Consider the following 25760-nt stretch of genomic DNA (forward strand, 5'->3'; position numbering starts at 1 on the left):
TGCGTTCCGAACGCACTTTTGTAAGTCGGAAAAAATTGTAAGTCGAATCCCATAGGAATGCATTGGGAGAAAAATTCGTAAGTCGAAGCAACCCTATCTAAAAATTCATAAGTTGAAAAAATCCTATCTAAACTGCATCCAAGATGGCAGACGGAGCTCCATTCATAAGTAGAAACATTCGTAAGTAGAGTTATTCGTAAGTAGAGGTACCACTGTACAACAAATGGATAACGGTAAAAGATACAGAAAAAAGAAAAAGAAATTACAGTGGTGCCTCGCTAGACGAATTTAATTTGTTCCATGGGTCTTTTCTTATAACAAAAAATTCGTCTAGCGAATCCCATAGGAATGCATTGAATTTTTTTGAATTTTTTTTGCCCATAGGAACGCATTAATTGAATTTCAATGCATTCCTATGGGAAACCGTGATTCGCTAGACGAATTTTTCGCTAGACAACCTCCACTAGAAAAAACCTTTCGTTAAGCGGAAATTTTGTTAAGCAGGGCATTCGTTAAGCGAGGCACCACTGTATTTTCTTTTGAAATGGAACCCTTGGAGGGAGGGGAGGAGGTCTGAAGGTTCGAAAGAACCTTTTTATTTTTATGTTTTGGAATGGTTAAAGTTATTATGTACAAATTCATGTAAAACCAATAAAATTGTTATTTTTTAAAAAGCTAACAGCATTTATTTGTTTCTTGAAGTGGCAGGCATGCTTCCTGGTATTTTGTTTACATACACTAGAATTCAGAAACAAAGGAAAATTATCATGAATAACAGCTGAAATGTGTAAAGTGGGCAGCAACTGGGGGTTGGGGAACAACCTGAATCTAAGAATTTTTCCAAGTACATTGGGGGGGGGGGAACCCTACTATGTTGTTCATATGCTTCAACTGTCTCACCGCTATATTCAGCGTACGATAGTATCCACGTCACATTTTGCATTCTAAAAATGATACCCAAGTAGAAGATCTGCACGCCAGTTTGGCTATAAAGAAGTACAGGCTGGAAAGGAAATTATCTATGATGTGAAAGTGGCGGATCCCATATCCAGCCGGCCTTTCAAAATTGTTCAGTGAGCAAAACTTCAGGAGTGACAATTCCAAGAGGTTTCCAAAGCTGGAGGTTAAGGAATGGGACCAAATCAATGTTAGAACGCCGACGTTCTTACTTTGATGCCCCCAATACGGTGCTCTCCTTTGAATTCTTTGCCGTTTTTCAGCCAGTGTATAGACGGAGAGGGATTTCCAGCAGCTGGGCAGCGAAAGCGAACAGTGTTTGCGGCGGGAACAGCCAGAAGCTTCCTATCCATTATCTCCAGACGGGTCCAGTACGGGGCAACTGTAAACACAAAGCAGAGCAATTGAAGAAACACAACGTGTCCGTTGGTGAGCATATGATGTGATCTATTATGTGCAAGAGCAGCCAAACTGCTACAGCTAGATTTAGTTTCAGCAAAATCATTGTTATTTTCATAAGGGTGGGGGCGGGGGCGGAGAGCAAGGTAGTTGTTATTTGAGCCTTGGAGAAGTTTGCTGATGAGACACAATTCTTGAAAGAACTGACCCGACTCCAAAGTAAACTCAGTGAAATTAAACACAAACGTCATGCCAGGTTAGCATCAGAATAAGGTCCTCAGGCAGGGCCGGATTGAGGTTTGATGAGACCCTAAGCTACTGAAGGTAATGGGGCCCTTTATATGTCCAGCTGTCCTTTGTCAACAACAAATTGTCGCAAAGGAACAAAGGAAGACTGGTCTACAAGCACTCTTTAATCTTAGATAACAGGTACAACAGCTTGACCTACATTCAACTTTGCTGCACTGCAGTCTGCAGCTGCATGCTACATGTTTCCATGCAACCAGTCCGTGCAGAATGTAGGCATCCTATATGTAGAAATGAGCAAACCAGTGATATTTTCCATGGTTTTCTTTAAGTAGGCAGCACTCTTTCTTGGCACTGTTACAAATATCGCATATTGACTCCCAATTAAGGCAGTGGTAGAAGCGAACACATTATGCTACATGGAAATCCCACCCTTTGCAATTCAGTTTCTATTTAAGGACAGCAATGGGGGAGGCACTGTGAGCCACAGAAACAGAAGAAGAGTTTACATACACACCCATTTTTTTTAAAGAAAGAGCTTCCTGACTAATTCTGAAACAATAATAATAATAATAGTAATTCTCTAGTGAAGAATGGATTGCTGCCCTTAGAAAACAAATGAGAAATTGAGGTCTTTGGCGCCCTTAGAAAACAATTGAGAAATAGAGGTCTTTGGTGCAGTAGCATAACCACTCAAAAAGATAACAGTAAAAACATTGAAACACTGAAAAGTTTTGACTCAGTGCTAGATATTGTAAAACAAAGGTTGAAATCAGTGGAGCCTACATGCCAATCTCCCCCCCCCCAACTATCTGCACCATTGATTCCAATAGTTTAGCTAACGTAAGCATTCCTGAGAATTAGACTTTGTATGTGTCCCGAACCCCAGATATTTACCTCCGTCTTCAGAGTCATCTTCATCTTCATCTTCATCATCACCCGACGATGGAGAATCTTGAAAGAGAAGGGAGGGAGGGGTGGAAATTAAATTTTGTTGGTGCCAAAATTTTGAATTCATTTCTGCAATGATTTTCCATTTTCAAAACGGATTAACCGGCATATCCCAACGTTATCCCAATATAGCTGTGATCTTCTGAACTACGGTAAACTTTTACTTCTGAACTTACTAATACAAAAATCCACTCATCCACAAATACAGGGCTACAGTCCGGTTAAGCCCAGAATATCAATACGGTAATGCTCTTCAGAACAAAGGAGATTAAAAACCACAGGTGGTTCTATCAATGTCCTTCTTAAAGTAGGACATCAAGAATTAGAGGCAGTACTCAAAATACAGCAAGACCAGTAGAGTACAGCGTAATTATTATTTCTTGCTATCTGGACACAGCTTCTGTTTTTGCAGCCTAAGACTGCAATTGCTTTTTTAGGAGTCAAATCAACTGCTGGCTCACATTTAGTCTGCGATCAGCTTCTAAGTAAGAAGAAGTAAGAAATAGTGACACAATTGCCGGGAAGTTGGGATCTACCTAGAGAGCCACTTCTGTTAAAAGGCGCTAATGAAAACCAACCAAAATCTCATTTCCATCATTAAAATAAAATAAAATAAAATAATGGCGTTTGTTTGAACTTTTCTACAAAATGAGGATGGTTTAGTTCGAGCAAAGATGTGCCCAAAGAAATTGTCCCCGAAGAAATCTGGTGAAATGACAAGAACCCACATGACGGGGGGAAATGGAGAAACTGAAAGGATGGCATTTTACCCAGATAGCTTGGGTGGCTACTACACGTAACATAACTACAAGGGAACATATTGACCGAGGTTTTTGTAGTCTGCTTTTAAAAACTCAAATAAAAAGAATGAAAACATATAGTCTTTGATATTTATATATATATATGAAATCTCTTTAATGTCAACTCTCATCCAAAATAAACAGGGGCAATGCACAGGTACCCTTTCATAAGAATTCTGTCGTTTAGTGTGGCAGCACCTACAACTTTGGAACTCCCTGCCTATTGAGATCAAGCAGGTGCCTTCATTGTACTCTTTTCAGCACCTGTTTAGGACATTCTTGTATAGACAAGCTATCCAGATGCTTAGTATAATGCCCAGTATAAAAGTGGGTTTGGGAGGAAATCAGCTCGGCTCTACTTGGCAAAATCATGTTTGTGATTAGAATTCCCCATTGCCAAGAGCCAGGCACTGCAAATGAAAAAAACAAGCAAGATCATGTTTATTGCCCCTGTGCAGCTACGCGGACTCTATATTTACAGTCTGTTGTCGTAACATGAAAATATCTCTAGGTCCTTTTTGCTCTTCCACGTTGCTGCGAATGCTCTCTTCTGCCCTTTGGAGCTTCTTGAAATTCAAATTTTTTTTGGAAACCACAACCCGAATGCAACATTCCAGCTGAGGGTGTGGCACTAAAGATATATAATATGCAGAAATATATTGTTTTTTTCAGCACTCCTCTTTCGTTTACACTGCAGGATGTAAAACTGCGCCTGTACCAAGAGCTTCCACCGAGCTGGTTTTAATTAAGTGTTAACATTTCAATCTGAAACATACTCATTAGGAAGTCAAAGGAATTTCCCTTTCAAAAACCGCGATTATCGAGTCACAGCCCAATCCCCCAATTTTTGCACTGGTGCAACTAAAGCAACACTCTACAATCGAGCCATGCGTGGCATGCCCATCCTGTGGTGCTGTTTATCAAATGCAACTATCTTTCTTTGGGGGTGGGGAACGGACCAGTTTCATAACGTATTTTTCATTTCCATCCTTGGATCATTCATTATCTGAGAAACACTCACATTGCTGCGATCATGTTTCAGGGCAATGTGGGATGTGTTGCCATGAGAAGTCAAAAGACCTGTCGGATGGCAGGTTGAGTCCCACCCTTTGGCCGGCCCTGCCTGGGCACTTTTGCACAAGAATACTACACCGCATCTGAGGTGGAGGGATTGCACCAGCGCAACATCTCAGTTTATTTTATTTTTTTATAATATTTTTTATTACTTTTATAGAAATATAGAAAAAATGAAACAGATAGAATAACAAAAAACAACAATAACACACAATAAAAGAAAATACAAAAAAAGAACTTTTAAATCCAAATCCAAATTCTTTTAACATTGTATGTAGGGACCTCCTCGAGTTCCCTCACTCTGTGCTTCATTTCCTTTTTATCTTTAGCAATTTCCAATACATTTTTATATAAATTTCTTAGGGTTTCAACTCTTTGAGACCTCAATATACTTCACAAATTCTCCAAATCCACAGCTTCTATACAATTCTAAATCTAATCTTAATATTGAATTTTAGCATATTTTTTCAAATAAATTTTAAAATCTTTCCACTCTTCTTCTGCCGCTTCTTCTCCCCGGTCGTGAATTCTTCCGGTCATCTCAGCCATTTCCATGTACTCCATCATCTTCATTTGCCAATCGTCCACTGTTGGTAATTCGTGAGACTTCCAGTTCTTGGCTAGGGCAACATCTCAGTTTAGCTGGCGATGTTCCAAGTTGTGTCAACTGCACTGCCTTTCCATTCGCCCCCTTGAAGATTGATGCTTAAAGAGTAAACATGGAAGGGGGCAGAGACGAATGTGGCACTTCCACCTCCCTAGTCATTCCGCTGACCCTCTTTTGACTTGGAGGACGGCCTTCTGAAGCAGAGAGCCTCATGTATCTGTGTCGGCTCCCAGGAATCTGGAAAATCAGAGTTCTAAAACACATGGAGTGCTCCTCATTTCAGGAGTTTGCCCTCCTCAAGTGGAGTATGTTGGGAAATGTGATGTGAAGCATGGCTGGTGTGCGCATCCCTACAGCCCACCTCACGTGTTTACAGGCAGAGCAACCCAAAATTCGGGAAGCCAGAGAGTATTTTATGCTGGGATAAATAAAGCTAAACCACTGAGCCTAGGGCTTGCCGATCAGAACGCCGGCGGTTCGAATCCCCGCGACGGGGTGAGCTCCCGTTGCTCGTTCCCTGCTCCTGCCAACTTAGCAGTTCAAAAGCACGTCAAAGTGCAAGTAGATAAATAGGTACCAATCCGGCGGGAAGGTAAACGGCGTTTCCAAGCACTGCTCTGGTTCGCCAGAAGCGGCTTAGTCATGCTGGCCACATGACCTGAAAGCTGTACGCCGGCTCCCTCTGCCAATAACGCGAGATGAGCGCCACAACCCCAGAGTCGGTCACGACTGGACCTAATGGTCAGGGGTCCCTTTACCTTTACCTAACTTGGTTTAGGAACAGGGCTACCGCTGGTTGAGCCAACCCAAGTCTGGCTGAGGAAAAACGTGTTTAAAAGAAGAGTTTCACTTACACCACCAATGTAACTTACACTGGGTTGCTAGCTGATGTGACTGAGCTGAACGGGGTTCGGAATGGGGGTTAAGCCTCCCCCTGCCCCACGTCCTCCCTGCCCCTTTTTTTGGCTGGGCTGAGATGGAGGGACTTAGGCCACCATATCTCCAGAGTGAGGGACTTAGCCTTGCCTACTGCAAACTCTTGATTAGACGGTGGATCTGAGATTTGGATCGCTTCCTTAAATGTGAAGCGTATCATTTGAATAGGACTCGTTTTTATAATTCTTTTACCAGCTCAGAGAATTCAAGGGATTGGGTGCATAAATATACACTGAAAGACAACGACTGATTTACAGTGCATCACAGAGTCAGAGAAGGTTTGTTCATGCCTTACCTTCTGTTTGTGCCATTGAAACCATACTACGGGCTAGATTCAACTAAATGGTTGCACTAGCAAGGACCACTAGCATCCACAGGGCGCCCCCCATAGGCTCTGGAGGTCAGGAGGACCCCCAGAACAATGTGCAGGGGGAGGAGAGGGGAGATCATTTGTCTGGCAAGCAGAAATGCTTCTGCTAATAGTGCGAACAGAACAATCACAATACCGCACTGTTTGTTTTCTCCCATTATCTGCCCACGCTTGATCTTCAATTGTAGCCATTAAGGCTGAGAGTGAGCAGGAGAGAGAAGCATGTACACATGGCCACCAAACCATTAATTTATGTCAGGGTGCATCAAAATTAAAGATTTTTTTTAAAAAAATAAAAAATCTGATTTTTTTTAAAAATTAAATCTTATTTTTTATTTAAATCATTTTTTATTTAAATTGGATTTTTAAAAGAACATGCTTTTGGAGAAAAAAAAATCTTTCTAAACATAGTTTTCTATTTAAGTTACATTATAGTCCAAAGGCCATCAAGAAATAAGGGTTTGTTTTGTTTTTCATGTGTGCTGGAAATCAGTCTAAGTTTTCTTTTCTTTTTTAAATGTTTAACCACATCAGTTAACAAACATGGATACATATGCTATACAGTGTACCTCGGTTTATGAACACAAATGGTTCCGGAAGTCTGTTCATAAACTGAAGCGTTCATAAACTGAAGTGAACTGAAGCGTTCATAAACTGAAGTGAACTTTCCCATTGAAAGTAATGGAAAATGAATTAATCCGTTCCAGATGGGTCCGCAGTGTTCATAAATCGAAAATTCATAAACCGAGGTTCCACTGTAATGTTATTGTTTTAGTTAAATAAATTGTTTAAATTGTTATGAAGGGAATTATTATTTTTCTCCTTCAAATAAATTTCAGCAGAAAAGTTGTCCAAATATAAACAGTTAACTTATTAAACCTCACAATCATTTCATAATTATCTGTCTATGTATTTCTAATAGTAACCAAATCAGTAATTTTTGATATAACTGTAAAAACTACTCTGAAAATTTATTATTCCAAAAATGAAACCTTCACCTGGTTGCAAATATTAAGATTATACCAGCAGGTATAAAAATGATTTAAATCAAGTCTTACTGACTGACTAGTGATTTAAAACATAAAATCCTGATTGATGTTTCTTCAGCTCAAGAAAGAGAAGGGGACCACCCTTCTAGCTTCTCAAGAAAACCCAGAACGGACACCTAGAGAAAATGGGTGGGTGGGTGGCGGAAGAGAAGTTGAACGGCAGAAAATTGGTATTAGGTTAGTTTAACACACAGTTCAGGGCGGGATTCTTATTCAGGCAAAATGACTGGAATTACAGCTTCTTGCATCATGAACTCCACACCTCAGATTAAAACTGTCACTTTAACATCAAGAAGTGAACAATGAGAAATTCAGTCGTCTCTCTTTCAGCCAAGCATTCAAAGCGGCTTGCAATTAATCCACACTAGAACATAATCAAATCATATACAGTGGTGCCTCGCTTAACGAATGCCCTGCTTAACGAAATTGCCGCTTAACGAAAGGTTTTTTCTAGTGGAGGTTGCCTCACTAGACGAATTCGTTTTATGAAAAATTCGTCTAGCGAATCGCGGTTTCCCATAGGAATGCATTGAAATTCAATTACAGTGGTACCTCTACTTACGAATAACTCTACTTACGAATTTTTCTACTTACGAATGGAGCTTTGTCCGCCATCTTGGATGCAGTTTAGTTTTTTTCTACTTATGAATTTTTAGATAGGGTCGCTTCGACTTACGAATTTTCTCTCTCAATGCATTCCTATGGGATTCGACTTACCATTTTTTCCGACTTACAAATGTGTGTTCGGAACGCATTAAATTCGTAAGTAAAGGTACCACTGTAATGCGTTCCTATGGGCAAAAAAAAATCCAAAAAAAAAAAATTCCATGCATTCCTATGGGATTCGCTAGACAAATTTCTCGTTATAAGAAAAGACCCGTGGAACGAATTAAATTCGTCTAGCGAGGCACTACTGTATACAAAAGTCAGGCTTGTAAATAGCTAGCTCTCCTGAAGCAAAAAATCAAGCGAGAACCTCATTCTCACTCATCTTGAATAAAGTTATTACCCAGCATGCTTGCCCTTCGTTTTTTAAAAGATCTCCAAGATGCATGCTATGTCTAGCGATCAGTGACACATGCATGACCAAGCTGATATGTTTGTGCCTGGCAGAAGTGGCCTTGGTTGTCTCTTCCCTGCCTAAGACCCTAAAAACAGTCCCGTTCAGCTTGTTCTCTATGTTTGTTCAGTGTGCTGTGCTTATCTTCCCACCCTGTATATATGCTCTCCTGCATACCCTGAAGTTGAGTCATTTGGGCAGTAAGGAATTGCAGCATATCTCATTGGAAGAAACCGACTGGGTGGAAAATGCTTCCCAGAGGCAGATTATTCCCAAAGTGTTATGTACTGAGCTTGGATCCTAGAACAATAGGCAGTTAGGATCCTAGAAGGCAGCAACCTGATTGGTCTGTAGCAGCCCCCCCAATCCGGCTCCAGGAGGAAGTGAATCAGCAACCTGATTGGCTTGCAGGAGCAGCCCAATCAGGCTCCAGGAGGAAGTGAATCAGCAACCTGATTGGCCTGCAGGAACAGTCCAATCAGGCTCCAGGACGGGAGTTGAATCAGCCAATCACACGGGACCCATTGTGTAACTAATGTACAGTGGCGCCTCGCTTAACGAATGCCCTGCTTAACGAAATTTCCGCTTAAGGAAAGGTTTTTTCTAGCGGAGGTTGCCTCGCTAGACGAATTCGTTTTACGAAAAAATCGTCTAGCGAATCGCGGTTTCCCATAGGAATGAATTGAAATTCAATTAATGCGTTCCTATGGTAAAAAAAAATGAAAAAAAAATTCAATGCATTCCTATGGGATTCGCTAGACGAATTTTTCGTTATGAGAAAAGACCCGTGGAACGAATTAAATTCGTCTAGCGAGGCACCACTGTATATATAGCCAGAGGTTTTTTTTTGGGAAAGCACTCACTCACTGTTTACCATGAGCTGAAATAAAGAGCATGAAATCAACACTTAACTCCGAGTATATTTCACACAGCCTCTGCTGCTCAGTGTCTGTGGATTGCTTATCGTTAGTCCAGGTTTAGCTGCCGAGTTCTGTACTGAACAATTATTTTAAAACTAGGGGCTGCTCGCAAGCCCCACCCCTTTGCCACTCCCCCTCTCCTGCACCTGACCAATCCCACCACCCTCTTCCATTTCCCCCCACATCTGTGTGGAACCCCCAATTCCCCTGTTGTGTTGCTCAGGGGCGTAGCCAGGATCAAAACTAGGGGGGGGGGCAAGCCATGGTCGTTCAGGGGCGGGGCCAAGGCATGGAAGGGGAGGGGCCACAAAGTGGGCGGGGCTAAAGAGCCAGCGGGCCTGATGACATCGTGGCGGTGGCAGCAGGGGCCACCTTGTGCTTCTGGGGCTGGTAGCATTGGTGGCTACCCTGCTTGGCTGGAGAGGACGGGAGGGTCGGGCAGGCGAGAGGGGGTGGCAGGGCGGGCGAGGGCGAGGCAAGACACGGCCGCAGCCATGACGGCTCCGAGGCGTTGCTGCATATCAGCATAATATTTCAACCATGGTTCAAGCCCCACCTTAGGAAAAAAATCCTGCATTGCAGGGGGTTGGACTAGATGACCCTTGTGGTCCCTTCCGACTACAATTCCATGATTCTATTGATATATTACCATAGCATATGCATCATTCTGCTTTCTTGAATTGTCCTACTCCTAGGCATAGCATCCAACTCCGAGAGGCCTAGGTGCCCCCCCCCAATTACTGGTAAATACCGTATTTGAAAGAGTCATCCCCCCATGTTGATGGGCTTTCTATGTGGGGCTTATCTGCCTCCCCCCGTATTTTATTAAGGATGGAAGAGGGAGGGAAGGAAGGAAGAAATAGAGAGAGAGATAACTCATATTTGTGGGTGCCTCTGGGTGACGCTGTGATGCTGGAACTCTGCATGTACAGGAGCCTTGTAAGCAGCTTTCTCTCTGCTTGATTTACAGCAGGCACGTCCAACAGGTAGATTGTGATCTACCAGTAGATCACTGGATGTCTGTGGTAGATCACTGGTAGGTCACTGGCACCCCTAAAAAAAGCACACCCAAAATTTTCCTCCTCCCTCAAAAAAGTTGAACTATGACCTGAAGCCCTAAACAAAAATGGGCCTCCCTCCCTCCTAAAAGAAGCTCAACAAGTTTGACCTAAACCCAAAAAAACAGGGCTTCCCTTCCTTTAAAAAAAACTCAATAGCTTTGACCTGAACCCCCCAAAAGGGGGTAGATCACCCCCAGTTTTAAACTCTGAGTAGATCAGAGTCTCTTGGGAGGTGGCCACCCCTGATTTACAGTATACAGATGCAGGAGGAGGGGCAGACTGGAACACCAATGCTTTTTATAAACATCACTGTGTCTGTCAAAGCTACAGCCCCCCCCTTTCTTATTCACTTCTTTTTAGCCTTGCAGAGCCACCTTAGTCAAATTGAATCCTCTGAGTCTGCACCCTCATTAAATCGCCAATAGAACTCTTAATGCTCCTGAATGCTCATTAACAACTCCCACTTAAGAACAATAGGGTGAAATGGTCAGCTATCGAATCTTGCCTGGGGATATATGCTCCATTGTCTTAACTGCTTAACTACTGGTAGCCACTTTGCTTTATTTATTTGATGTGTTTTTGTTACTGCTGTGTCCCCCCCCCCCAGCAAGCGGAGACTTAGCTGCTCTTGCTAAAGCAAAGCCCTTTCCACTTCAGTTTTTGGAGGGGAAAAGTGCTGGTTATGGTCTGTAAAATACATTATTTTTTTGCTTCTGGGGGGGGCAGCTGCCCCCTCCTGCCCCCCTGCCTACGCCCATGGTGTTGCTCACTCCAAGCCCCGCTTTTCTTCCATCACAGCTCACCGAAACAGCCCTTCCATCACAGCTCTTTAAATGCCTAATGGAGGTGTGGGCGCCTCAGCAAACAGTTAGCCAAACCAATCTCTCACATGTTTCCCACCCTGCTTTAGACGTCGCTCATTCCTCAGCAGCTCACCTAAGTCGCTTTGTGACTCATGCCATTGGCTGGCTCACTCTCACCTGCCTGCGGTATTCTCACCATGATGCAGCTGGTACAAATATGATAGAAATCTTAACATTTCCTGGCCTATCATATATTGAGCTTCAATTTGTAGACTGCTGCCCTAGTCAAAACTAGGGGTGGAAGGGTCTGGCAATTTCTGTTCTCTCACTCCCTCATTCTTCCAATCTTAAATTCAGTTCTCTACATTTCTGAAGCTGTCTGTGATTTTTTTACATATATATATATATACACACACACACACACATACACACACACACACATATATATATATATTTCTTTAGCATTTTAGTGCTAAGTTCTCTAAATAAACACATTTTGTATGCACTTGTGAATAACGTACCGTGTTTCTCATATTATAAGTCATGTCTTATATTAATTTTTTCTTCAAAAAAACACGACATGGCTTATTTTTGAGGGATGTCTTATTTTTTAATAAAGTGCACGCGGGCGCTGTTTGCCGGGCTTGTCAAGCCCAGCAAACAGCGCCCGCCGATCTTCGGTGACAGGCGGGGGTGGGCGGAGAGCGGAGAACGATCTCCGCTTCCCCCCCACCCCCGCCTGTCACACAGCACAGGTCGGCGGGCGCTGTTTGCCGGGCTTGTCAAGCCCAGCAAGGAGCGCCCGCCGATCTTTGGTGACAGGCGGGGGTGGGGGGAGAGCGGAGAACGATCTCCGCTTCTCCCCCACCCCCGCCTGTCACACAGGACAGGTCCGAAGATCGGCGGGCGCTGTTTGCCGGGCTTGTCAAGCCCAGCAAGGAGCGCCCGCCGATCTTCGGTGACAGGCGGGGGTGGGGGGAGAGCGGAGAACGATCTCCGCTTCCCCCCCACCCCCGCCTGTCACACAGGACAGGTCCGAAGATCGGCGGGCGCTGTTTGCCGGGCTTGTCAAGCCCAGCAAACAGCGCCCGCCGATCTTCGGTGACAGGCGGGGGTGGGCGGAGAGCGGAGAACGATCTCCGCTTCCCCCCCACCCCCGCCTGTCACACAGCACAGGTCGGCGGGCGCTGTTTGCCGGGCTTGTCAAGCCCAGCAAGGAGCGCCCGCCGATCTTTGGTGACAGGCGGGGGTGGGGGGAGAGTGGAGAACGATCTCCGCTTCCCCCCCCCACCCCCGCCTGTCACACAGGACAGGTCCGAAGATCGGCGGGCGCTGTTTGCCGGGCTTGTCAAGCCCAGCAAACAGCGCCTGCCGATCTTCGGTGACAGGCGGGGGTGGGCGGAGAGCGGAGAACGATCTCCGCTTCCCCCCCACCCCCGCCTGTCACACAGCACAGGTCGGCGGGCGCTGTTTGCCGGGCTTGTCAAGCCCAGCAAGGAGCGCCCGCCGATCTTTGGTGACAGGCGGGGGTGGGGGGAGAGCGGAGAACGATCTCCGCTTCTCCCCCACCCCCGCCTGTCACACAGGACAGGTCCGAAGATCGGCGGGCGCTGTTTGCCGGGCTTGTCAAGCCCAGCAAGGAGCGCCCGCCGATCTTTGGTGACAGGCGGGGGTGGGGGGAGAGCGGAGAACGATCTCCGCTTCCCCCCCACCCCCGCCTGTCACACAGGACAGGTCCGAAGATCGGCGGGCGCTGTTTGCCGGGCTTGTCAAGCCCAGCAAACAGCGCCCGCCGATCTTCGGTGACAGGCGGGGGTGGGCGGAGAGCGGAGAACGATCTCCGCTTCCCCCCCACCCCCGCCTGTCACACAGGACAGGTCCGAAGATCGGCGGGTGCTGTTTGCCGGGCTTGTCAAGCCCAGCAAACAGCGCCCGCCGATCTTCGGTGACAGGCGGGGGTGGGGGGAGAGCGGAGAACGATCTCCGCTTCCCCCCCACCCCCGCCTGTCACACAGGACAGGTCCGAAGATCGGCGGGCGCTGTTTGCCGGGCTTGTCAAGCCCAGCAAGGAGCGCCCGCCGATCTTTGGTGACAGGCGGGGGTGGGGGGAGAGCGGAGAACGATCTCCGCTTCTCCCCCACCCCCGCCTGTCACACAGGACAGGTCCGAAGATCGGCAGGCGCTGTTTGCCGGGCTTGTCAAGCCCAGCAAGGAGCGCCCGCCGATCTTTGGTGACAGGCGGGGGTGGGGGGAGAGCGGAGAACGATCTCCGCTTCCCCCCCCACCCCCGCCTGTCACACAGGACAGGTCCGAAGATCGGCGGGCGCTGTTTGCCGGGCTTGTCAAGCCCAGCAAACAGCGCCCGCCGATCTTCGGTGACAGGCGGGGGTGGGCGGAGAGCGGAGAACGATCTCCGCTTCCCCCCCCCGCCTGTCACACAGCACAGGTCGGCGGGCGCTGTTTGCCGGGCTTGTCAAGCCCAGCTAGGAGCGCCCGCCGATCTTCGGTGACAGGCGGGGGTGGGCGGAGAGCGGAGAACGATCTCCGCTTCTCCCCCACCCCCGCCTGTCACACAGGACAGGTCCGAAGATCGGCGGGCGCTGTTTGCCGGGCTTCTCAAATATGAGAAACACGGTATACCTTTTTGGGAGCAATTTCTCCCAATATAATGCATTTTTGTATATTATTTTCACCAACATATTAATTTTTATGCACACTCCCCCCCAGTATACGCATGATTGCAAACAATGTTTGGTTGACCAACTGCATCACAAAATTCAGGACAGTCTTTACACCAGGCATCCCCAAACTGCGGCCCTCCAGATGTTTTGGCCTACAACTCCCATGATCTCTAGCTAAGAGGACCAGTGGTCAGGGATGATGGGAATTGTAGTCCAAAACATCTGGAGGGCCAAAGTTTGGAAATGCCGGATTTGGAAGGATGGCTCTTTCGAACCACATATTGTTTCAGAAAGTATAGATTTGATAGATTTGGCTTTAAAGGCAAACAGAATCAAATTTCTCCCCATTCCTGGTTGTTATACATTGGCCTGAGAACCTGTATGCACTCAAGCATCACGAAAAGATCAAAACAAAAACAAAAGTTGGTAAAGAGAAATGCGTCCTCTATAATGCAAGAATTCTCAGCAGTGATGTTCCCTTCTCACATCTACTCTGAGGGTTGCCCACCACCGTGAACACCTCTGGATTCTTGAGCAAGTGCCATGGGTTTCCACCCCATCATTTATCTCCCCCCCTCCCCTGGACCAATCTCCCCACAACCGAGAGAGCTTACCTTCCAAGTCCCGGACTACAGAATCCGGGACCGGCAGCCGTGTGACACCGGAAGTTGCGTCAACGTAACTTCCGGTGTCGTTTTGCCCTTCTATGGGCACCAAAAATGGCCGCCGCCGACACCGGAAGTCGCGTCTATGCACTTCCGGACATGCGTAGATGCGACTTTTGAAGCCGGCGGCGGCCATTTTGGGTGCCCATAGAAGGGCAAATCAGAAAAAAATGGCCGCCGGCAGGACAAAAATAACGGAGAAAAACGGGAGACGAAGTGATACGGGGGACCACCGGGAAAAGGTAAGTAAAAACGGGGGTTTCCCGGGGAAAATGGGGTACTTGGCAGCTATGCGAGAGAGAGAGAGACAGTAAAGAGACAATGGAGTGCGCCTCCAGGGGTGAAGTCAAGCTGCTGTGTTTGCAGCAGTGCAGCACCCAAGGGACCTCCCTGCAGCTCAAGCCTGGGCAATGTTTATGGAGGTCTTGGGCTGCCCAGACAACAAGACACCCCTCTTGGCCTTGCTGTTGCCGGAAGGAGGAGTACAAGGCACCATCCAACAGTCTTTGGGACCCCACTCCTTATTGGTGTAGGGTTCACTCCTTGACCTTCTTCTTCTCTTCCCAAATATATCCCACAAAGCAATGGAGGTTTGGATCAGAGCTTTCCTTCTCCTAGATGGGCTACCTTCTCTGGTTGACGAGCTCCATCTGCCCCTCTACAGCAGGTGTAGAAATTGGCCTCGTCCGCTCAATCCGCCAGAACCCATCTTCACATGCAAGGGAAGTCCAGGGGTTTGAGACCCACGGGCTACCCTTGCCCAGTTTAGCTGGCCATTCAAAGCCATTCCCAAGAAGTGGCTGCTGTTGCATGCACAGCTTCTAGGGGCCACAGGTGAGACCAAAGACAAACTACAAAAGTGGAAATATCATTCACATCCATGTCCAAGCACCTTTGTTGTTGTTGTCGTTTAGTCGTTTAGTCGTGTCCGACTCTTCGTGACCCCATGGACCAGAGCACGCCAGGCACTCCTGTCTTGCACTGCCTCCCGCAGTTTGGTCAAACTCATGTTCGTAGCTTCGAGAACACTGTCCAACCATCTCGTCCTCTGTCGTCTCCTTCTCCTAGTGCCCTCAATCCTTCCCAACATCAGGGTCTTTTCCAGGGAGTCTTCTCTTCTCATGAGGTGGCCAAAGTACTGGAGCCTCAGCTTCAGGATCTGTCCTTCCAGTGAGCACTCAGGGCTGATTTCCTTCAGAATGGATAGGTTTGATCTTCTTGCAGTCCATGGGACTCTCAAGAGTCTCCTCCAGCACCATAATTGAAAAGCATCAATTCTTCGGCGATCCGCCTTCTTTATGGTCCAGCTCTCACTTCCATACATCACTACTGGGAAAACCATAGCTTTAACTATACGGACCTTTGTAGGCAAGGTAATGTCTCTGCTTTTTAAGATGCTGTCTCCCAAGAAGCCCAGTCTGAGCTTAGACCGAGACTGTATGCTGCCATGCTGATGTAAAAAGGTATAGGTGTAGGACACCTGACAGTTAAGTCCAGTCGCGAACAACTCTAGGGTTGCGGCGCTCATCTCGCTTTACTGGCCGAGGGAGCCGAGAGATAGGTTTGATCTTCTTGCAGCCCATGGGACTCTCAAGAGTCTCCTCCCACACCATAATTCAAAAGCATCAATTCTTCGGCGATCAGCCTTCTTTATGGTCCAGCTCTCACTTCCATACATCCAAGCACCTAGGGTCCTCCGATTATTCCACAGAGAGCATTCCAGAACCCGAGTTAGCCGTCTTTAGCTTCTTTGTTAACCTAACACTTTTCAAGTCAGGAAGCTGCAACCTAGGCAGACTGAACAGTATCACAAACTTTATTGGATAATGCGAAGGAAAAAACATTGGTCAAAGCAATTTGATTTTCAGATCAGATTAGAACCAGATGCAAAACTCTTTGAAATGCACTTTTGATTTGGGGGTGTAAGCATGGATCCAGGTGATCTGCAGAAAAGCAAAGCGAAAACAAGGAGGGGAAAAAACTTCATTGAACTCACCTGTCACTCGTACTGTGAAGTTCCTGAGCATTTCAGTGGAGTGCCTTGGCTTACAGCTGTACAGGCCAGAGTCATCGTAAGATACATTGATAATCCTTAACAACTTCTGGGCAAGATGAGTTCGGTTAGTAGGTGAAATCCCAATGCCATCTTTATACCAGAAGACAGACATAGAATAGCCTGGAGAGTTACACAGGAGTTCGATGTTCTCGCCACTGCCAACCACCAATTCCTCGAGGAATGTTGTATCGGTCCTTAAATAATCTGCAAGGAAAGAAAATGGAAAAAGATGCCATACAATTCTTGTTTACTCAGAATATCTCAACATGATCATAACCATATTCTAGGTAAAAAGGTAAAGGACCCCTGGACGGTTAAGTCCAGTCAAAGGTGACTATGGGGTGCAAAGCTCATCTTGCTTTCAGGCCAAGGGAGCCGGCGTTTGTCCACAGACAACTTTCTGGGTCATGTGGCCAGCAGGACTAAACCACTTCTGGCGCAACGGAATACCGTGACGGAAACCAGAGCTCATGGAAACACCATTTACCTTCCCACCACAGTGGTACCTATTTATCTACTTGCGCTGGTGTGCTTTCGAACTGCTAGGTTGGCAGGAGCTGGGACAGAGCAACGGGAGCTCACTCCGTCACAGGGATTCAAACCACTGACCTTCTGATCAGCAAGCCCAAGAGCCTCAGTGGTTTAGACCCATAGGTGAGTCTCTCTTGTTTGTTCACCCTTGCTTTTCACGAGTCACAAGCTTCCTCTCCTCTGGACCTGGGTCACCCATCTCTCCCCTCCTTCCCATGCCTTCATCTACTAACTCATCTGCCTTCTGGCTCCTACCATCCCCAGCCACATTTCCTTTATCTCCTTCCTCCCCACCCTTTCAAAGGCGCCAGTATTTCTTCTATGTGCTTCCTTCCGCCACAGTGGATTTCCTATTTCATCTGCATCTCGCTCCCTCTTGTTTTCCTGCATATATTTGTTGCCTTCTCTACCAAGAATCTTTTCCATTCCGGAGCTGATCTGTGGAATTGTTGTTGTTTAGTCGTTTAGTCATGTCTGACTCTTCATGACCCCATGGACCAGAGCACGCCAGGCACTCCTGTCTTCCACTGCCTCCCGCAGTTTGGTCAGACTCATGTTCGTAGCTTCGAGAACACTGTCCAACCATCTCATCCTCTGCCGTCCCCTTCTCCTAGTGCCCTCCATCTTTCCCAACATCAGGGTCTTTTCCAGGGAGTCTTCTCTTCTCATGAGGTGCTCAAAGAATTGGAGCCTCAGCTTCACGATCTGTCCTTCCAGTGAGCACTCAGGGCTGATTTCCTTAAGAATCGATAGGTTTGATCTTCTAGCAGTCCATGGAAGAAGATCAAACCTATCCATTCTGCAAGGAAAGATCAGTGGAATACATCAATTAAATATGTCTAGGCACACAGAGACGCCTTTCCCTCTCCTTTTTAGGAAACTGTAGAATTGAAGAGCACTGTGTGACAGGTTGCCTGGCTCCCAAGCAAACTTGAGACCCAGTACCACTCTGTTTATACACATGGCAGTCGCTGATCAAAGGCAATGAAAGGCTGTTCCCTTGCTGCCATGGGTTGTGAAATGAGCTGCCATACGTCCGGATTATCCCGGACACAGCTGGGAAACAAGCTTTCAAATGGGGTCCGGGCAGATTTTCTATGAATCAGTGAAAACTGGTCGTATGGCAAGTGGGGTATTTTTTTAAAATTTAAAAATTCTTTTACAATTGTTGTAGCTTAATAACTTTGACAGAAAGAAAAGCTCAACAACTTTGAGGGAATATGGCAACCCTCCTTTATTTGGGACCCAGGTGGCGCTGTGGGTTAAACCACTGAGCCTAGGGCTTGCTGATCAGAAGGTTGGCGGTTCGAATCCCTGTCATGGGGTGAGCTCCCGTTGCTTGGTCCCAGCTCCTGCCAACCTAGCAGTTCGAAAGCACGTCAAAATGCAAGTAGATAAATAGGAACCGGTACAGCGGGAAGGTAAACGGCATTTCCATGTGCTGCTCTGGTTTGCCAGAAGCGGCTTAGTCATGCTGGCCACATGACCTGGAAGCTATACGCCGGCTCCCTCGGCCAATAATGTGAGATGAGCGCGCAACCCCAGAGACGGTCACGATTGGACCTAATGGTCAGGGGTCCCTTTACCTTTACCTTTATTTGAAAGGTAGGGCTCCAATCCAATACGCAGCTACTTCCAAATAAGTCCCATTGAACAAAGCAGGACCCAAATCAGATTAAACATTCATAGTATAACAAGCACTTGCAATTTCCTAGAAGAAAGGTGGAAATCACTGGGTAAAAAAGTAAGACAAAAGTCTCTGCTGTTTGGCTGTGAATTATACATTCTATCATTATGCATATTTTGAGAAGTAAACACATTGCAGAGCTCGGGCAACTGAAAGGCTTAAAACAGGAGGCTCACAACCCATAGGGGCTCAGTGGATAACCCCAGTAAAATATAGGACAACACCCTGAGATTCTATTTCCTACAATGTCTTGCCTTGCTAGTCCATGAGTTCCATAAGAAGCCCACAATTATAAATACAATTCACGATATGCTGTATCATTTCTAAAGCTTAACCTCATTGTCCATTGTCTCTTCTATGTAGAAAAGTAGCTTTCAACTCAGTGCCCAATAAAAAGTTATAGATCATTTTTTAAAAGACTCTAAGTGTAAGTTTTAATGTGTTTGCTTTAAATTAAATCCATATTTCCATTAACACCATGCTATTTTTTAAAAAAGTATAGATGCTTACTCTAACTGATTGATTTAAAACACGCACACAGAAACCTAGTTTTCATCCGCCTCGGCTCTAATTTATAATAACTCGCACCACAAAACATGGTTAGCTTTTAAGGCTCAACAGAATTTTATCTGCTTTCCTTTTATTTTAGGGGCTCCCTGTGGAAGAAGACGTTTTACCCATCGCAAGAGCTTCCAGCCATAGTTGCTCATGGAAGAGGCACAAACTCACTCCTGGCTTTCTTTGCTAACTAACGGCTGGCAAATTGGGCACCTGCTGCTCACCCACACACAATGGATGTCCAACTAAGTGACATTTTTACCACTCCATCACAATTTATCACGGACCCAGCGCTGTCGCAAGACCAGTGCAAGACATGGTGCTCTCCAAAATGGGCGGTTCTGACTTCCTGTCCTCCCTGCTTACTTTTCACAAGTTTTGCTCTGCTAACGCAGTGGCATAGCTGCCAAATCTCCCGTTTTCCCCGGGAAACCCCCGTTTTCCCGGCTGTCCCCAGCCGAAAAAACAGATTTTTTAGTTTTTCCCCAGTTTATTCTGGCGCGGTGGCCATTTTGGAACTGGGCGGAGCATGCTTAGAAGTGACTTTTGATGCTGCTGTGCCCAGTTCCAAAATGGCTGCAGCGCGACTTCTGGTGCGGAAGCCATTTTGGAACTGGGCACAGCAGCATCAAAAGTCACTTCTGAGCATGCTCCGCCCAGTTCCAAAATGGCCGTTGCGCTACTTCCGGTATGCTAATTTCGGTCCACTCCCTTATTTTTCAGAGAGGAACTTGGCAGGTATGCGCAGTGGCAGTGCTAGGAGTCAATCCACCTCCATCTCTCCTCTCTGCTTCCTTTGGCGGAAGAACCCACTTCCTCAGAGCAAGGCAATCTGAGGGAGGTGGCCTGGGAGAATGCTTGCACTGCCTCTAGCTTTCTGAGGCAGCTATAAATTCTTTCTAAAATTTACTTAAATGTTACTTTAAGTCTTAAGAATTTCCAGCTGGTCCTACCTTCTGGGGCAGCAGGTTCTCGAAAAGCATGATATCTATCTTGTTCCTAATTCTTACATTTGTTGTATACATTTGTTGTATACAGCCTTTAATGTCCTTAACAAGGACACAATTTGAATTTAGTCTGATTAAGACACTTAACACCTCCCTAGTGCCTTTGTGGGGGGTGGGGATGAGGGGACACGTCGTGCCCCTTCGGGGGGGTTTGCCCACCTAGTTTTTCAAGAATGAAGTTTTGCAGATTCTGCGGGTATAAGTTCTCTGTTCCTCCAGTCTTCCCTGCCCCTTTTTAGATTAAAATTCTCTTAGGTCAAATCTTCAGTTATGGCAGACAGCTGGCACCCAATAACACCTCAAAAGCAAAATGCAGGATCGCAGATTGCCAAATCCCAGACTGCTCTATAACGGGGGTGGGGGAGGGAGAGAACAGTTTCACGATAATTAACTAAAGGGACACAATGAACTAAATTTTGCCCAGCTGGCTAATTAAAAATGGAAGCCACCACACTCGACAGCCAATATAGGGCCAAATCACGAAAGAGGAGGCGAAGACCGGTAGAAAGAGCCAGAGTTCTTGTTCTATTCAGATACTGGCTTCCAGCAGGGATTATGCCCACACGGCATTAATTGTCATTCCAGCTACAACCGTCCTACTTTCAGAGTGAAAATTCACTTTCCAACACAGCTAGTTAAAACCATCAGTTCCAATGCATGTACAGTATTGGCTGATCTCCCCCCATCCACTTAAACTTCTTTTTTTAACGTCAAAAATCTTAAAATCCTGGACCAATGAGCTTCGTGCTAACTTGTGTTCAAGAGATTATCAAAGGCACATTCTGTGAAAGAGAATTACAGGCCTGTTTTGCATGCAATGCTAAGCAGCCATTTAGTTTCTGCAGCGAGCACTTTCTCCCTTTCCTTCGCTGGTATAGTTGCAAGGCGGAGATCGGAAGCTCCACCTGTTTTAAATCAACTAGAGATTAGTATGACATCTGAACCCTAAACTGTGGCTAATTTTAACTATGGTTAGTGAAACCAACCCAATTCCATACATTATGGTTTGAAGTTGGCTGGTTTCCACAAACCATAGTTAAGACTAATCAGGTCTAGATGACATGACAAGCTGCAGCCGGTCTAAATATGGATGGACGAGAATGTTTTTGAACTCCTCCCTGCAGCCATGCCAAATGAGGAAAGGGGAATGTATGAGCCCAAAGCTTTCTGTGATTCATCCTTGCAGTGTGGAGAGGTAGAGTCTTGTACCTGACCCTCCCTCATTGGCACTGCTGCACTTTACAAACATGGGGAGGGGCAATGTGATGGGGAACTCAGTGTAGTGCAAATATACCAATGGCACAAATCCAGACCCCCCTGCTGGTGGGTTTGCACTGTACAAAAATCCCAGTCACATCCAGGGACGGCGCGTCCATTTAGGCGAAATAGGCAGCTGCCTAGGGCGCCAAAATGGAGGGGGTGCTGGCCAGCCTGTCCACCCCCCGTGCTGCCTGGGGCCGCCTCCACTGCGACTGTCAGCTGTTGAGTGGCTTCAGGCCGCTATCCTGAGACGCGCATGCCTCCAGAGAGCGGCCTGGAGGCGCGCGGGGAGCGTGAGCCTGGGGCCACCTTGCCACACCTCTCAGCTGTTTTTTATTTTTATTTTTTCTACTTTTTAATTTTTTTAATTTTTCTATTTTCTATTTATTATATTTTTTATTTTTTATTAGTGGGGGGGGGCGCCAGAAGGTGATCTCGCCTAGGGCACAAAAAACCCTAGCACCGGCCCTGGTCACATCACCCAGTAAGTTGCATAAACACCAGTGGCGGGAGGTCAGATAACCACAGCCGCCTCTCGCCAACTGCTATTCTTCATAACATTAACTAAGCCATAATTTAGGGCAGGGGTCAGCAAACTTTTTCAGCAGGGGGCCAGTCCACTGTCCCTCAGACCTTGTGGGGGGCCGGACTATATTTTGAAAAAATATATATGAGCGAGTGCTGCAGCCTTCCTCACTGAATTCACTGCAAAACCAGAATAACCCAGAGAGTGTAACTGAGCCATTGTGTGTGGCCAAGCAGGGCCATCTCAAAACATCTTGGCCCCTGAGGCGAACCACAAAATGGTGCCACCCTCTCTGCCAGGGAAGGAAAGGTGAATGAAGATCTACATCAGGAAGAAGTCAGAAATAAAGATCTGCATCAGGATTTGCTCCTTCTGTGGATCCTCATTGGTTGCCTCATCTTGCCTCTTGGGTGGGCCTGCCCTGAATCTGCATCGGTATCTGCTGCTTCTGTGGATTCTACCACCTGAGGCAATCACCTCACACTGCCTCATGGGTGGGCCGGCTCCATGGCCAAGAGAGGGCAGAATCCAAGTATTGTTAGCTACCAATCCTTACCAATTCAGGGTAATAGCCTGCTACCCCTAATCCAACACACCTTTAATCATGATTTTTTTTCACACACCAGTTCCTCTCATCCTCAAAAACCCTGTCCTTTTGGATTAGCAGACAATACTTAACATATCATATAATTCAATAAAGTTTTACCATTTTCCATGCTGCTGAAATATAGTTCATTTGTGAAACAACATCTCTGGAACAAGTTTTAAGGTTTAACAGCAAAACAAGCTAAAAACCTAAAAAAGATATTGTTCAATGGAAGAGTCCAACACTATGGTTCCTATTTCTGCCAATGTTCTCCATAAACTGCATAGCTGCCAAGTCTCCCGTTTTCCCCGGGAAATCCCCGTTTTCCCAGCTGTTCCTAGCTGAAAAAACGGATTTTTTGTTTTTCCCTGGTTTATTCTGGCGCGACGGCCATTTTGGAACTGGGCGGAGCATGCTCAGAAGCAACTTTGATGCTGCTTTGCCCAGTTCCAAAATGGCTGCAGTGCGACTTCTGGCGCGACGGCCATTTTGGAACTGGGCAAAGCAGCATCAAAAGTCACCTGAGCATGCTCCGCCCAGTTCCAAAATGGCGACATCGCTACTTCCGGCCTGCTATTTCCGGCCCGGTCCCTTATTTCTCTGACAGCAACTTGGCAGGTATGCCATAAAGACAGGTACACATACCATATTTAACTTTAGCAACACTGCTTTTTCTAACAATGCTAAGATACTGCCTTGGCTGCTCTCTCTGCAAAATGGAACCAATGAGCAACTTTGCTGTATGCACGAGGCTGCGATCTAGGAGCGCACTAACTATTACAGGCTCTGTGGGAGAACAGCAAAGCTTCCTTCTAATTCTCTTGAGATTCAAGTACGCAAACGAGCTACAGGGTCTTCCCAAATTTTTGTTTCCCTCCCAACTCCCTTGCACTTTGCAAGATTAAAAGTGCACATCTGCCAACGGCAACAGTGCCGTGCTAGTAATCATTTGCCAGAAATATTGAAAACATTCAAATCAGTGTTTTCTCAAGACATATGAGGCTCAGAAATAAAACGCGCAGTCGGACAGTCTGCTTAAAAACAAACTTTGCTTGAGGCAAAGAAGAAGAAGAAGGGGGGGAGGACTCACGACAACTTTTACCTCCATCCTAATAGCTCTGCTTGTTTCCCGCAGAAGTTTTCTTGTCTGAAAGTACAGCACGTACCAAGACTTCTGCTTTGTATGTTAGCTGAGGCACAGAGTGCTAACTACATTCATTAGATTGTCACAGCCTTTTATTACTATGCAAATTGAGACAGTATTTTCAAACTCCAAGTTATGGCAGTACTGTTTTCTTTCCTTCAAGCATGGAGATTGCCAACGCAGAGACTCAGCCTTGACCTGCCGAAGTGGAATAGCAACACTATCACCATTGTATTGTCCGGTCTGCAAGCTGCAGTACTCAATACTAATCCTGTGTAACACGGCCAGAACAAAATGCCTAACGTGAAGAAATGGCTAATAAGACAGTGGACAACAACACACTGCAGAATCCCCAGAAGAAAAATTAGGCTCAATAAACCATGCAAATCACAACAATTTCCCATCACCTTTGCTCTAGTAGTCCACAAGCAGAAAAAAAATATGGTTCATGTAGGGTTGGTTCAAAGGTGAACATCTGGACAGAAAAGGTGAACATCTGGTTCAAAGGTGAACATCTGGACAGAAAAGTTGTATAGCGTTTTTTGGGGGGCAAAGTTGTTGAGCTTTTCTTATTTTGGCCCAAAGTTTTTGAGCTTTTTTGGTGCAAAATTTTAAGAAATTTGACATTTTAAAGCTATTTCTGAGGGGAATCAGCAAAAAACAACACTGGTGATGATTTTCCCAGACATTTCGCCAATCTCTGCCCGGACACTGCTTGCGGCTGCAGTATTCTGGATATGTCCGGGAAATTCCAGACGTATGGCAACTCTATCATGTGTCATTTAAGTTAAGAGTAAAATAAGAGCAAATGACCCCAAATGTCTCTATTTTATAATATTTAATCATAAGGAAATATACTATGAAAATTTTAAAAAGAAAGGACAAAGTTTGCCTGAGTTGTTTAACACACGTGGGGTTGTGGATTTTTCCGAAGGGTAACCGGTTACAGTACTGGCTACCGCCAGCTGTTGCTGCCTCAAATGAAACCCATGGTTTCTGGTGCCAACTGGAAATTGCGTTCTGGACGCAGCAGGACTAGGAGCCATCAGTGAGGAAAGCTTTGAAAAGGAGGCAAATGGTATGTTTGTGAGGCTTCACATTTTCAACACTACTTGGTATTCAAAAGGAGATCGAACAGAAATCTGTTTATGGAGAGCCAGCCCGTGGCATGCTTCCTAGGAACTTGTTGATCTTAGGAAGGGTACCCAAGGGCATTGTATTCATTCCTCCAGGTTTCCTCCAGTGGTCTAAACGGTTCAGAGAACATGGCTAATGCAATAGCAAAGCGGAACTCCAGGCAGTCTGGGGACTTATACTAACATTTGTCGGTTGCTCCCCTTGCTTCAGAAAATAACTAACCACCAAGCTTAGAACGCCTTGCCCTGGAAGTTAAGCTGAGACCACCTGGACTGCACGAATAAGCCCAAATATCTGGATGAGGAGGAGGGGGCAGACCTCTCCTTCTTATGGAAAACAACAACCCTGTTTTCTCTGCTTTGTAATTCTCTCCCCCAGTGCTTTCTGCAAGCTAAAACAGTCCCACGCTACCACCCACTACCTGAATCTCCAGGAAAGAAGTATAGGCTCAGATCACTAATTCATATTATGTACTTTCTATACATTCGCTGATCTTGTGCTGCAACAGCCAACTTTATAGAACATTTATTTCAGGCATTCACTGAAGCTGGAGGCAGAATGCAATTGCTTTCAATATAACAAGACTGGAAGCTTTTCATTAGTGTCAAAACGGGATTATTATTTTTTTAATTGGCTATCTTTTTTCCAGTTTTGTTTCTCTATTTTGCAGAATGTTTAGCTGTGCAGTG

At 46.0% G+C, this 25760-nt stretch overlaps 1 protein-coding gene across 6 annotated transcripts in view; it reads right to left on the reverse strand.

The window, feature by feature from the left end:
- Positions 1-25760, reverse strand: part of FGFR3 (fibroblast growth factor receptor 3) — a 69569-nt gene that overhangs the window by 23364 nt on the left and 20445 nt on the right. For all 6 annotated transcript variants that reach the window (XM_060275130.1, XM_035138374.2, XM_035138372.2 and 3 more), the window contains exons 3-5: positions 16576-16839; positions 2500-2556; positions 1170-1339 (exon numbers count right to left, since the gene is read on the reverse strand). In XM_060275130.1, the coding sequence (XP_060131113.1) occupies positions 1170-1339; positions 2500-2556; positions 16576-16839 (491 nt within the window). The remainder of the gene's footprint in view (positions 1-1169; positions 1340-2499; positions 2557-16575; positions 16840-25760) is intronic.

This window comes from Zootoca vivipara, chromosome 5 (assembly GCF_963506605.1).
Source record: "Zootoca vivipara chromosome 5, rZooViv1.1, whole genome shotgun sequence".
Lineage (NCBI taxonomy): Eukaryota > Metazoa > Chordata > Lepidosauria > Squamata > Lacertidae > Zootoca > Zootoca vivipara.